Source organism: Sceloporus occidentalis, unplaced genomic scaffold (assembly GCF_023333645.1).
Source record: "Sceloporus occidentalis isolate IW3139 unplaced genomic scaffold, rSceOcc1.0.p SCAF_11, whole genome shotgun sequence".
In the NCBI taxonomy this organism is placed as follows: Eukaryota; Metazoa; Chordata; class Lepidosauria; order Squamata; family Phrynosomatidae; genus Sceloporus; species Sceloporus occidentalis.
This window is the reverse complement of record NW_028316991.1, coordinates 14,852,092-14,866,776: the sequence shown is the minus strand read 5'-3', so window position 1 is coordinate 14,866,776 and position 14,685 is coordinate 14,852,092. Positions and strand designations below refer to the sequence as shown.

Here is a 14,685-nt window from a genome sequence, read left to right as displayed (position 1 = left end):
ATGAGTTACATGGCAGAACATGGCCTCATGCATTAGGTCTACCTTGTTTATCATCTGTATTTTCCATCAACTGCTGTAACGAAATACGACCCTATGATCTGAAAAAAGTAACCGGTGTCACAGTGTGTGCATCTTAGGTTTAAATACTTGGCATATTTTCCAAATCCATAAACCATGAAGTCTATTTAAAGCCCAGTGACCCTTCATTCAGCTGTTAGAACTGCACTCGGCAGCACAGGATCAGGCTTTGCTTTCTTGGTTGATTGAAACTCCAAAACTTTGAGGTAACGCAATGGTGCCCGAAGACCTGAAAGCAATGAAACCAGCACAAAGAGCCATTAGAAAAATTAAAACAGCAAGTCTAGTTTCAAGCTTAACCAAAGGCTGGCAACAGTGGGCATCAGAGCATTCAACGAAACAAGCCCAAGAACCTTCAGGATGGGTTCCAGAAGCTACGGAAGACCTGCAGGAAAGTCTAAAACCATTAAAATCAGAGCTCAAAGGCAAGCCTCTGATACTGTCTAAAACCAAGATAGAGGACTTTAATGGCTCTACCAATGCAGATGATGGAGAAACACAAATCAAAACGAAAGCGGTGACCAAAACCTTTTTAACCAAAGCCCAAGAAAAAGGAATGGATATTGGCGCCTTGACTGAAAGATATGAAAAAGATCCTAGTTCCCAAATACAAAATACATATAATGTGATGGTCGACAAAATATTACAGGGCTCAGTTTCTCCAACAAGGAGAAGGAAGTGTTCAAACCTTGTCTCGCAGCTCACAAAAGAATGGAAACAGATGGAAAAAGATGGAGAAGATGCTTCTGAACTACCAAGCCCTTTTGAAGAACCTATATGCCAAAACGGGGGCCTAGAAATCGAGGAGACTGAACAAGTAAAAATGATGGGAAATGAAAAGTTGGTAACAGGAAAGAATAAAGACCACAGTATGGAACAGAATGAAGATGCTGCAAGAATCAAGCGATCCTCTTGTTCACTGTAAGTTCTTCCATTGCTTACAATATATATCCTATATAACCACTAAATCCTCACTGAAGAGGTAAAATATTGAACAGAATTATGCCATGGCCTAGTTTTTTAACCTCTTATTATGAAAGCTAGAAGTGAATATTGTTCCACATCTCCCATTCATAACCATAAGAAAAAGAACCTAAATTGCAATCCCTGGTAAAAAAAAAAAAAAGAGTTGTTGTTGTTATAAATCATGCAGGTCATACATTTTAAAGATATTTTCTCTAAATGGAGAAGAAAATGCCCCGAAAGCCAGAAGAGCATAGAAATTTTTACCATTATTCTGAGAACTGCCAATTCCCATACAATTTCATTATTACTTATCAAGCCAACAACTTGTTTCTATACGGTCACTCTGATAAATGTAATTTAAAATTATTTTTGTCCCCATATATTTTAGATTAGCTAGATTTTAAATGGAAAAATAATATTTTATATTACCGAGAACAGATTGATGAAGACCTAACAGATATAGCTACCCAACTGTAGAATGTATGAAAATTGTATATAATAATTATATACCTCACTTAATTATCTTAGCTTATATCAGGACTAATTATATATATATATATATATATATATATATATATATATATATATATCCTAAATGCTTTGTTCTATGGAAGATGTAATTTGTAATAATACTGCCACCTGGTGGCCCTTGTTGGAAGCAGCTAACATTTGTATTCCTTTTTGCTTTTTAGAAGTAATAAAGCAGTAGCTGAACTTCACAGCATCAATAAAGCCTACAAGAAATATAGCCCTGTAAATAACATAAAAGGAAAATGGGAAAAATGGTCAGGTCAACACACGCTGAGTCAAAAACTAAATCCATTCAGTGATGAGTTTGACCATGAATTTGCAATGTCCACCCGACTTCAGAAGGGCGATGATGGTTATGGACGCCCAAAAGATGGAACAAAGACAGCGGAGCGTGCCAAGAGGGCAGAGGAACATATTCACCGTGAGATGAGGGATCTATGCTTTATCATTGGGACAATGGCTAAACGCGGGAAGGATGGAAAAGTTCGGGTGACTTTCGGAGAACTTTTTGACAGATATGTCCGAATTTCTGATAAAGTGGTTGGAATCTTGATTAGGGCCAGAAAACACAACATGCTGGATTTTCCAGGAGAGATGCTATGGCAAGGAAGAGATGATCATGTAATAATTACTCTACTGTGACAAGAATAACTTAGAATATTTTTTTATGTTTGTACAGTTTGGACTTGAGAAAACTCTTATTTTTGTGAATACACTGGAACTAGTTGTGATGTCAGCATGTCATTTTTCTGACACTTTTTGACTTTTATGGATGTTTTACAAACAAAACACTAATGTCTTAACCTCTTTGGATGTATTCAAAGGCAAGTTCTGTGGACCTGACAAGTATATGTATTTCGATTAAGTTAAATAGTTATTTTTAGTGATCTGGCTTCCACCAAAATATATGGTTTGCACTAAATGTCACTTGTATTTGGTTCTCTGAGCCCTGATTCATTACACAGGCTGCAGTATTTGAGCAGCACGTAAAAGTAGAGTCAGGGACAGAATGTTTCCTTGAGCTACCGACGGTCAGTTTGTATACTTAGCCAATCCAGAAATCATCTTGGCAAACGTAACAGTACTTAATCTTTAGTGCAAGGACGCCTCTCACATGCTTACTTTTTCACAGCACTGTATAAAATTATTTCCCCCTTCGCGATTTCTTCTATTTTTGCTTATTTGTCACATTTTAATGTTTCAGATCGCCCAACTGATTTTAATATGACAAAGACAATGTGAATAAACATAAAACGCAGCTTTTATATGACAATTCCATTTATTCAACCTAAATACTTAATTAAAAACAATATCACTCGTGTGAAAAAGTAATCGCCCCCTAAACCTAATAACCGGTCGGCCCTTGGCGGAAACATCCACAATGTGATAACTGCCAATGAGTCTTTCACATCGCTGTGGAAGAGTTTTGGTCCCTCTTCTTGGCAGAATTGTTTCGATTTAGCCACATTGGAAGGTTTTTGAGCATGAACTGCTTTTTGTGAGGTCATCTCGCAGCATCTTAATCGGGTTCAAGTCAGAACTCTGACCAGGCCACTCTAAAACCTTCATTTTGTTCCTTTTGAGCCAGACGTGGAGTTACTTGTGTGCTTCAGATCATTTTCCTGCTGCATAGCCCAACTGCGCTTGACCTTTAGGTCACAAACTGACGGCCAGATATTCTCCTTCGGAATTTTCAGGTAGAGACCCAAATTTGTGGGTCCTTCAATTATAACAAGTAGCCCAGGTCCTGAAGCAGCAAACTAGCCCCAGACCATCACTCTACTACCACCGTGGTATGAAGTTCTTATTGTGGAATGCTGTGTTAGCTTTACACTAGATCTAACGGGACTCATGTCTTGTGACTCATCAGTCCACAGATTATCATCCCAAAAGTCTTGGTGGCCATCAAGATGATTTTTGGACAAATAAGATGAGCATTTGTGTTCTTTTTGGCCAGCAGTGGTTTTCACCTTGCATCCCATGGGTGCCATTTTTGCACAGCCTCTTAGTTATTGTGGAATTGTGGACCTTAAAGAAAGCCTGCAATTCTTTTCATTTTAGTCTGGGTCCTTCTGTGACTGGATAAGTCCTCAATTTTGGTAGGCAGGCGCCTTCTGGGAAGGTTCACCACTATTCTAAGTTTTCTCAGTTAATAGATAATGGCTCTCGTCGTGGTTTGCTAGAGTTCCAGAGCCTTTAAAATTATTTTCTATCCCTTTCCAGACTGGTAGATGTCAATGACTTTGTTTCTCTTCTGCTCTTGAAGTTCTTTAGCTCAAGGCATCGTGCGATGCACTTTGAGACCTCTACAACATTACGTCAGATGCAGACACCACGTATCTGGTCAATTTGTTCTCTGCATGGGTTTTTGGCCAGGTGCAGTGGCCACGTTAATATACTGAAGTGAGCCAGATTTATAAAGCACCAAAGAACTCTTAGACTGGCTAATATTATCCATTTGTTCGTAGAATGCCACCGGTAGAAAACACAAAGGGAGGACAGAAAAAAAAATCTCAAAATAAGGATAAAAAAAAAAAAACTAACGGCCTAACACCTTGCCAGCCCAACTTTGTTATAATGATCTAATGTTTATGTACTGTCATTTCTGTTTATCCCTTTGAAAAGATCTCATTTTATTAAATTAAAAAACTATTAAAATATCTGTCTTGTGAAACCATTCTTACCTTACAGCATTTTTTCCTCACCTACCTCAATCTTTTGCACAGTACCCTATACATAAACACCCACATATACATATACATATATATATATACATATATATATACATACATACATACATACACAAACACAGACAAGTGACAAGTATTCTGGTGGGTAGAATGACATACAAGTTGCTTTCATTTTTCAGCTAATAGCCATGTAGCCGTCTTCATTATAAAGATGAAAACTAAAAACGAAGATAGAGCTGCCGACCCAAACATTATTTTAGTATAGATAACAGATCTGAGCACCAATAATCAAACAACAGCAGTTTATATTTTTTTTATATATATTTTAATCGTAATTTTAAGACAGTTAATAGTTTTGATGGGAAATGTGGCTAATTAGCCTTGAAAATCAGATGCAATGCATTTAGATAGAATATGAATACGTATCTCATAAATCTGAAAATCTGGGCTTTAAAGCCAAAGGTTTCATGAAGAATTAATTTACTTCAAGGGACAGGAGGCACTTTAAGGTGTTGTAGACCCAGTGCAGAGTTTTTACTACAGCGGGCCCATCTAGTCTATAGATAATGAAACCATTTAATGACAAACTTAAACACACACACACACACACACACACTAAGAAAGCGCTGCTAGTGGACAGATAACTGATCAATTATCCTCACAAAGTCACAATGGAAGCAGTTTGGGAGCACTGACAAGGGAACAAAGATGGCGCAGTCTAGCTGTTTGTGGACACAGGAGGCACAGGCTGGCTGTGCCAACGCTGCAGAGCGGCAAGCCTGAGCACCCTGCTAGCTAGCTGGACCCTGGCGAGTGTCATTGTGTATCCCATTACATCACCAGGGAACAAGTAAGCAAGACCTGGGGTGCAGGAAGGTGGGAGGAGAATTATATTCCCGCAAACCTTTTTGTGGGTGTTTTTAAATACTTTAGATACACCGCTAATATGGCAATATGCTTCTGGAGATGGGGTCTCCAGAACTATGCACGATACTCTAGCCAAGGCCTGACCAGAGATCTGTATAGTGTCAGAACTTGATGGACGCATGTCTTTTTTTCAGCCTATGTAACTATACAAGAACCACCTGCCTCTTAATGCCTCCAGCTATACAACCCCAGCACAGCGCCTGCTTTTTCAGTTTTCCTTTAAATCCTCATAAATAATTACTCTGAAGTCTAGTTCTTCTGTTGTCATTTACGCAGCAGTGTCCCCAATGCGACATTTTGCCCTTGATTTTAACATGTCCCCGATCACGGCTCCCATAAACATCGGGGGTATTTATACCACGCATAGCAGAAGTTTCTTTCTATTTCAACAATTCTTGAACAGCAACCAATATTAACAGAATCCAGGACTACAATAATATTGTACATGTATTTTATTTTCTATATATATTTATACATATATTTATAATTATATCACTATGACCTTATAGTACTTAGAATCCATTACAGGATTAGTAATAGTCTTAAATCCACAAAGACAATAATAGCGCTGTGGAATACCAAAGGGAAGGAATGCCGTTTCTAATGTATTTACACATTCATTCGTAAACATTGAATCTACAGACCTATACTAACAGGAGCGGAGCGCTATGTACACCGAATAGGTTTATTTTATGTCCTATTCACATTAAGCATTAGCATGGTATAGAATGCCTTCCCTTTGTTACCAAAGCAGTATATTTATTTATATATATATATATATATTTACTTTTTTTTGTATTTTTTTTTCAAAGATATTCATGTGCTATACAGCTAAGTCTATAAAAGCCATTTCTGGCTTTTTTTATAAATTTTTTTTACTCCGGTTCTGAAAATAATTTAAAGTGCTATAAGCAACCCGTCAGTCAATACTTTTCTATAAGAACATCTTTACTTTTCAACATTAATTTACAAAAATAATATACATACTTGTTGAACGGCTGAATCTTCAACACAGAGATAACTGTCACATTTATTACCGCAATTTACTCGCTTAACATAGATACAAGCTCTGTAATTCAAGGTAATTTTGCGGAGCAATTATTGCACAAAAGGCTTATTTCCCTACAAAAACAGATACGGATATAACCTACAGACTTATTTTCTTATTTTCGGAGGTCACATGACAGTCTGAATAGTCCACAAATACAGGTTACAATATCATCTACTTATTATTCACATCAATCATGGTTTGCGATTAGGTAATAATGTACAACATATATCTTACTTAGTACAAAACTAAGACTTTTTTTTAGTTTTTTTTTTTTTTTAATAGATTATTTTTTCTCGGCATGTTTCATCTTGAGCTTAATTCAACAAAAGATAATGCCACCTAATCGATGCAGTCCCTTATATATTCCGATTCACATTTTTTTTTGGAATGTTCCCTCTTTTGGTAAGTATTCTTCAAAAAGAGTAGAATTTTCTCCAAAGCTTGCAGCCTCCCGGGTGAAGAAACGCTTATTGTCTTTAACGAAGATATGTGTATCTCTAAGTGTTTATATGAGCAGATGACCGAGAAAGTGACAATATATAACATTCATTAGATTAGTCAAGTTAGCGCGTCACTCAGTATTGTCTCCTAGAAATAAAAAATAACTATGGTAAAGTATTAACAAAAATACAAATATAATATAAAGGTAATAATAATAATATTAATAAGCTGCAGTGGAGCATTTCAGACCTGTCCGGGGATGAGGAAATACTCCTTTAAATACATTTCCCCCGGTTATATTTACATCTTCATTCAAATGCCCAAATTTCAATGTCTTGAACAATGAAATCCTCTTTCTTTGAAAGAATAGAATTTCCAAATGTTTTGCAAGCGTGACTTCTCCCGTGATAAAGATCTCCATCCAGCCAAAGTGCAAATTCTCCTCTGGAATACAGAAGTCAACAAATAATACATTCAACATACGACGGCAAATCTCATTTAGACCCAGGCGCACCAAAAGACTAATGCGCTAAACATTGATGTTCCTTATCTTTCACTTAAAAGATGGGACAGCCCAGCCGTCGTATGCACTTTACTGTATATGATAGCCAAACGGTCCGTTTAAGTTTACATGGTGTCCGCATCTCTATGTGCCGCTCCCTCTCACCTCTCCTGACTTATCTACTCCAGTGCTGGCTCAGTGAGTGCGGTAGTGTGGCTTAATGAGACCCCCCAGTAGGCATGCATGGAAGGCAATCCCACTGATCTCAAGGACTCAAACAGCAGCAGGAATCCTCAGACCAAAGAGGAGGCGTTCTGCAGCAGCTCTGGAACTGCAGCTTCTACCAACGTTTTTTTTTTTTTTTTTTTTTTTTTTTTACATTTAAAGAATGTATATTAAAGTACTCACAAAGTACCTCCATATGCATTCTTCTTTTGTGAGGCTGCCTGGGACATTGAATTGTCCCTTTAAAGCTATTTGACCTTCAAACAACATTGGCTAAAACGGCTCCTACACCGCTACATGAACTACATAGAAATAATGTGTTAACCTCTACCTCTTCTGCTGGAAGGTTGTACCCACTTATCTAAAATAAAATGTCATATGTCTTCTACTAACAAACCCCCCCACAAAACCTTGTGAAAAATGCATGTTGTATATATAATTTGTCAGCTGGATCTAGTACTGTTAGTGCTTGTTTTGGTTTACATTTGTGAGGAAGATGGATAAATTGTTCTTCTCTGTTACCAAGTTATATGTTTCTCTCTGAATTAAATTATTCTCCTAAAACGAACCAATTTGGAATGGCTACTTACCCTCCCCCACCAAAAGCTAATGCGTCCATATCCCCTTTAATAAAGAACATATTGTCGCCAGTCCATTTAAAGACCTGGAATGAAAAGAACATACATAACTAATAATGCATTTACAAGATAAGTAAGATTTGAATATATAAGCAACTCCAAGACAGAGCAAAAAATCATCAGACAACACATACGTGAAAATACAAGGAAAACAGGCACAGCCGTACTGGCTCATGAGAAGAGTCTTTAGTCGAAGGCGATACCTTTACTGGGCCAACAGAAAATAAAAGACGCAGTGTTACGCAAACTTTCGAGATCTCAGAGGTCTCTTCTTTGGCGGGAAGCTGTTTGAAACACTTCCAGCGTGTAATTTTTTTCATGGCAGGTGCACTTTATTCAAAGCTTTTTAAAAGTCACCCTGCTGATAACCTGAAGTCCAAAACTGAGAAGTAGAACAACTAAAACCAAGTACTAAAATAAATCCCATTCTGACGGAGTGCAGGCCAACTTACCTCAAACTCCGGGCAGAACGTGAATAAAAAGGTCTCTCCGGTGCCATAAAAACAGTCACTCACTTTAAATGGTTCAGATGCCAAAGCACCAAATACCTGCAAGAAAAGTTCTGGGATCAGAACAACCAGAATACATACAAACAAACAAAGCTTAACAGATAGAGAACAGAAGAATCTCCTGATTTACGCAAAAAGTCAGTCTGCCGACGCTTACATCCATAAAACGCGCTGCTTCTTGGCAGTTCTCTGTTATTTTATGTTCATTGTACGCGGGGCGACTTCACGTGATCCGGATGATTCGGGACATGACTTGTATCTAGATGAAGACGCATTGTACGGAGCTTCTACTTCATCTTCTCTCATTGGCACGGATTGGGAAGGGACCCTCAAAGAATCTGAACAGAATATTCCTAAAGAACTCCTAAGTACAGTACACTCCCTCTCAAAAACACATATTTATACCCTTACCTTTATTTCTTTTTCTATCCCTTTCTTTCTTTTTTTTATGCCTTCCATTTTATTTCTTTCTATCCCTTCTTCTCACTTTTTTTCTTATATGACCATATGTGGGTGGGAAAAAAAACTTAGGGCAAGAGGGAACACCATGCAGCATTGACATGGAGGGCGATTGAGGGGGTAACCAGGCAATAGAGGGGAGCAGAGAGGAGACGTACATGGGATTACTTGTAACTGTGGCAACTGAAACTTTGGACGGGACAGGGGCACAAAATCCAAGCCTATTTTATATGCATATATAAAGAAAAACAAAAAAAAACTAAGCACCTGTGAATCGCTGTCTTTAATCACCAGGAGCACCGGGGTGTCCAGTCCCAGCATTGTTCTATACAGGGTTTTCAAACTCATTCCATGCTTGGCTGTGCTGTAGACAAGAGTCCATGGATAACCGATAGTTCGAGGAGGAAGGTGCTTGGTCAGCTGTGGAATACCAAAGAAACAAACAATCCGGATCACTTGACATCCAATATCACACAGAGCACGAGAGAACTGGGGTACGGCGCTGCCTCTTTTGAGTGACATTTCAGACAGCCAAAGAGGGTTAATTAGCGATTGTGGCTAGGAGAATGGGGGTTTACAAGACTGTGACCGCTTGATAGCAATTAACTATAAATATAGCATGTACAAAAAAAGTTTCCAAAATTCAGCTGACAGAAAAAGAAGATCATAAAGGGAGGAAAGAGAAGCACTTACCAGGTATGCAGAGCATTTAATTGAATTAAATCTTATTTTTAGATATTTTTTTTTTTAGTGGGTTGCTGTTTAGGAAATGGTTTACTTTTATTTTTACTGAGAAGGGGTATTAGGACCTTTTTTATTATTTTACTTTCACTGATAAAGAACTAAATATGAGGAGAGAGAATCTACTGCGGCGAGAAGGGACATAACTCAATAGACATTCCCCTATTCTCAAAGGGATGTTAAATCGGAAGGTACTATTATTTAGCATGTAACCCTCTACCAACTACCGAAGAATGAAAACCAAACAACATACAGATATCACAAACCTTTTCAATCTGATCAACCTGCAGGAGTTGACTGGGATCACTGAGGTGCGGCCGAAAGGTTTCCGGTTCCAGTTCGGTCCTAATGCTTGCGGCCTGCTTTGGGTTCACGTCTTCCCTGGTTGTGATCTTTAGAGGATATATTAAAACACCGCGGTATGAGAGACCGCCACATGCTTAACTAAATTCTAAAAGCAAACCAATGCATTTCAGAGCCATCTCTATAAAACCAACGTATAGGATTGGGGTCAGCACTTCAATATATATACATATTCCTAGGGCTGAACGTCTCCTACATACCAATGCAATATGAATGTGAATGGACAGGTTTATAAGAGTCTCCGAAATGCATCTCATGAATTTCACGCGTGCAGAAAGTAAAGATTCCTTAAATAACATGCTCGAGTTTGAAAGTCATATCACTAAAGGCTACGAAAATCCCACTGGTTATCAAGAGCAGCTTACTAAATATATCGGTTTCCGAATCCGAAAGAACGAAGAATCCGCAGCCTCGGAATAAGGATAAATCTGAATGTTTTAGCAGATGCCCAGCAGCTCAGCTGGAAGGAGGCGGCAGATTATTGACAAAGTCAAACTTTACCAATTCTACTTCTGATTGCAAGTGAAAATAACCTTTAACGGCTCTGTGTACAAAAGGCGACCCTTCTGGATCCAAGAGAGCCGTTAACTCCTACAAGAGTTAAAGACTGCACTTATTTCAATGTAGCGGCATACGTTGCACTATTATGTGCATGTGTATGTGCTGTATGTCCTATGAAATGTTCTCCATGACGAGTTTGGTTAACACTCACATGTCTGGTTTGGACCCAAAGGCGGTAGTCTGGCAATTACCTAAATTACTAGCATTAAGGCCACCATGTGCCAAAGGATGGGAGCATCCAGAAGGGATTAACTCATAATAAAGAAAGATAAATTATGCAGGCAGCCTGCAAACACTCCTACTCTAACAACTACGTATATATGTGTAAGAGGAACAGTCTGCTGACCCTTCAGGAGCTCAAGGGGTTAATATTATTCCTGCTTTACAACAGGTACATTACAAACACCACCGATAGAAGCCATTACTGCTGCTACAAGCGACCTTCGCGGAGAGAGGGGGAGTTTAAAGGGACAGTCTATCCCATACAGCCCCGCCAACAAACAATGCCTACTAAAGTACTTTGTTACTGGAATATTATTTAAGTCCAGCGCCGTGTACAGGAATGTGGGCCGACGCCGGCAAGAACTGGGGTTTATTGGATTTTGCTCCAGTAAACGTTCTGTATCTGCGGAGCTGGGGGGTGCCATCGTTACCGGTCACGGGGTGTTTGGGGTGCAAACACCACGCCGATCCGATGCTTTGCGGCAACGCTGACGCATTTCCCCGTAGACTTCCGCTAATCAGCATTTCCGGCTGGGTAATTAACAGCGAGCCCTGGATGGTTTCCCGCAGGCAGTGTGATGAGGAGGGGGGTTTTTCTAGTACATTGGGCTCAGATAACACAGCAAGAATTCTGCTCCAAGGTGACACTCGGCTATCGGACGCCGCGTTAAAGTGTAAAGTACTGCAAGGACGGGCAGAAAGTCCAGTCCTCAATTTTAATTTTTTTTTAATGGTATAACAGAGTTAATTTTGCATGAACTCCAATTCTTTTTAATTTGCCTCCATTTTCTACACATATATACATCGTCTTGCAGGCAGTAACATGCTTTGGAGTCGATGCAAAATGCTCTGTAACAAGCATTTAATCTGAACATAGAGCATTTAACGTGAATATAGAGCTGAAAAGGTCCTTTAAATCCAGCTCGGTTTAGGTTTCTGGGACGATGATTTGAATAATTAAACAGTGACAGCTACGCCACCTTTTTATTAAATATAATAAATATCAGTTTACGTAAATAAGTCTGCATATCAGATCAATTAATAAGAACTCCAGATATTTAAAGTTTGCTAAATCTCCGAAATTAGTAATGGAAAACGAAGCTGCCCGTTCAGACGGCTTCCTCGGCAAATTACGGAGAATCAGCGGTCAGGAATCACAGCAAAAGCACAAAGTCAGCAGAAGTCGCACAACCGTGAAAGCAAGCCCCAGCCGTGATTGGCATAACCCCCCCCCAAAGATAATAGTAATTATAATAACAATAAAAGGGGGATAATACATTCTCTTGCTTTCATCAGCCAGCTTCACAAACAAAAAACAGTAGTCTAAAAACACACAGCGACAGAGAACCCCAAAAAACAGCAAAATCACATCTATATTGTGGACGATTTGTCAGATTTTAACATCCGCCTATCAAACCCACATCAAACAAACCGTCCACAAAAGGTTCATATGAGAGAAAGATTATGAATTTTAATCTGAGATACTGACCACCAAAAAAAAAAAATAAAAAAAAAATATATATATATATATTTAAAGCGGCTATGCTTTGCCAAAGGCTACCTGATGGGCAGGAATAGGCGGCAGCTGCCTAAGTGCAGAAGCAGGGGTCTGACCCAGCGACCGCGTGCGCACGTTGGAAGACTCTACAAAAATCACTACGCTACAAAAACAAAAACGTGTATTTTTTTTTTTTGTCAATTAGTTCTCGGAAACGGGGTAGCTACGCAAGAGGGCACCTTGAGACGTCTGCAGAGAGTACGCAGCTCCTCAGTATTTAAAGCATCGATCCTGCGGTGATACTCGGCCACAGATACTACCTGAATGCGGAAAGAGGAAGACAATAATTCTACCGACAGCAGAAGTTAGAAGACAGAGAGGAAAAAAAAAAACAAGCAGAAGATACAAAGAAACAGCGACGCGGCTGAAGAGGTCAACGGAGAGTCTGCTCGCCATGAACACGGCTGGATGTGAAATGAACGATTTCTTCAGCAAAGATATGCGAGAAAAACGGGAGAAAAGTACGACAAAGCAGATGAGTGAACTGGAAAGTGTTAATGGACACATAGGCAGAGAGAAAAACTTTCTATGCAGAAAAAAAAAAAATTATAAATATGTATTTTAACTAAAAAAAAAAAAAAATGAAATGAGCAGAACTACACGTATGTTAGGGAAGGATATGGAATGACAAAATTGACACGTAAGTATGCAAAGTGCTAACAAATTAAGCAAACATTTCTGAGTCACAAAGAAGACATAAAGAGAATAAGAAAGAAACCATCTCGCAGAGTAAAAAAAAAAGACTAACTAAATAAAATAAATGAAATGCTCCAAAAAACAAGATCGGAAGAGCCGAGAACGAGGTAAGAGCTTGTGGCAAAATGTGAAACTTTGTAATAAAGGGCATGCGGTGATTCTCCAGCGCTCCCGGGGCATCCGTATTAAATGCAAAACCCAGAGAACGAGAGAAGCTTCGGAAAAGTCTAGAATTAGGAAACTAAAAATCCTACGGGAATCTGGATCAACGCGATAACAGGACTGCGCAAAATACCAACCACGCCCTTTAAAGATAAAAATTGTGAAATGATGTGATTATTTGAGAATGAACCCAAAGTAGCAATAAACATATAATATTTATGTATATTTTTTTCCCGTTTTTACTCTTTAATGCAATGCTGTTCAGAGCTCCCTGTTTTTTGTTTTTCTTCTTCTTAATTAAAGCTGGTAGTAGAAGTATTATTAAACACTCATCTACAGACACCGGACAAGCCAGAAAGCTGGTAAATTCACCTACCGCTTGCGAGTTGAGACTAGAGAAAAGAAAGCAAAAGAAAGAAAATATAAAACGAGCAGAACAACCCAATCGACAAGCTCTGCGAACGCTAAACGTTATCCGTCCTGCGCTGGGCTGGAGATACTCGGCAGGCGTTGGAGTTTCCAGCAGTTCAATAAACAGAAGGAAAGCGGATGAACTTTTCCCCCGGATAAGTCGGACCATCAAGCTGTACATATTTTTCGTACCGTCACCACTTCATGTTTCAGTGATATATATGCGCGTGTATATCATATATATACATTATACACACACATACATGTACACACTACCGTTTAAAAGTTTAAGGTCACTTTTACATTTTCATGGATTTATACTTCTAGCTGTAACATAATTATAAAAAGGATTTATAACAATCAATTAGCATTTGAAACTTATATTTGGATTAGCGAACACAACGGGCCATTGGAACACAGGAGTGATGGGAGTAAGAAAAAAAAAAGGGCCATTGGAACACAGGAGCGATGGGAGTGAAAAAAGGGCCATTGGAACACAGGAGCGATTGGGAGTGATAGGAGTGATAAAGGGCCTCTGTACGCCTATGAAGACCTTCCATTAAAATCAGCTACAACAGTCATTTACAACATTAACCCTGTCTGTGCTGGATTTCTGGATTTTAACAGACAAAATTTGCTTTTCTTTCAAAAACAAGGAAACTTCTAAGTGACCCCAAACTTTTAAACGGAACATATACTGTTTATTTAAAATATTCAATACAGCGATAGTTGAGAGATTGTCCAAATAATCGTGTTAATGTCTAATAACGGGTGTGCTTGGTGTATTGGTATTTACTGCGCATTATTTTAAAAAGTATGAATAATTGTCAAATTAATGATTAATGAAGCATTATTTACCGGGTGAGCCGCGGGCTGTACAAACAGAGGCCAGTTGGAGCGGATATTATATTTTGCTGCCATGTTTTTTTTGTGATATTATTTGTTTTTCAACAA

The 14,685-nt window shown here is 38.7% G+C and overlaps 2 protein-coding genes across 2 annotated transcripts in view; one reads left to right on the top strand and one right to left on the bottom strand.

Moving 5' to 3' along the window:
- The first annotated feature begins 292 nt into the window (after positions 1–292).
- Positions 293–2,217, top strand: LOC149305622 (actin-binding Rho-activating protein-like). Its single transcript, XM_089477476.1, has 2 exons — positions 293–999; positions 1,767–2,217. Exons 1-2 carry the CDS (start codon positions 293–295, stop codon positions 2,215–2,217), a joined length of 1,158 nt encoding a protein of 385 aa, XP_089333602.1.
- Positions 2,218–6,992: 4,775 nt separating this feature from the next.
- Positions 6,993–14,685, bottom strand: part of LOC149305621 (oxidation resistance protein 1-like) — a 37,202-nt gene continuing 29,509 nt past the window's right edge. The window contains exons 10-14 of the mRNA XM_089477602.1: positions 10,025–10,150; positions 9,285–9,437; positions 8,502–8,597; positions 8,002–8,075; positions 6,993–7,128 (exon numbers count right to left, since the gene is read on the bottom strand). Of these exons, the coding sequence (XP_089333728.1) occupies positions 6,993–7,128; positions 8,002–8,075; positions 8,502–8,597; positions 9,285–9,437; positions 10,025–10,150 (585 nt within the window). The remainder of the gene's footprint in view (positions 7,129–8,001; positions 8,076–8,501; positions 8,598–9,284; positions 9,438–10,024; positions 10,151–14,685) is intronic.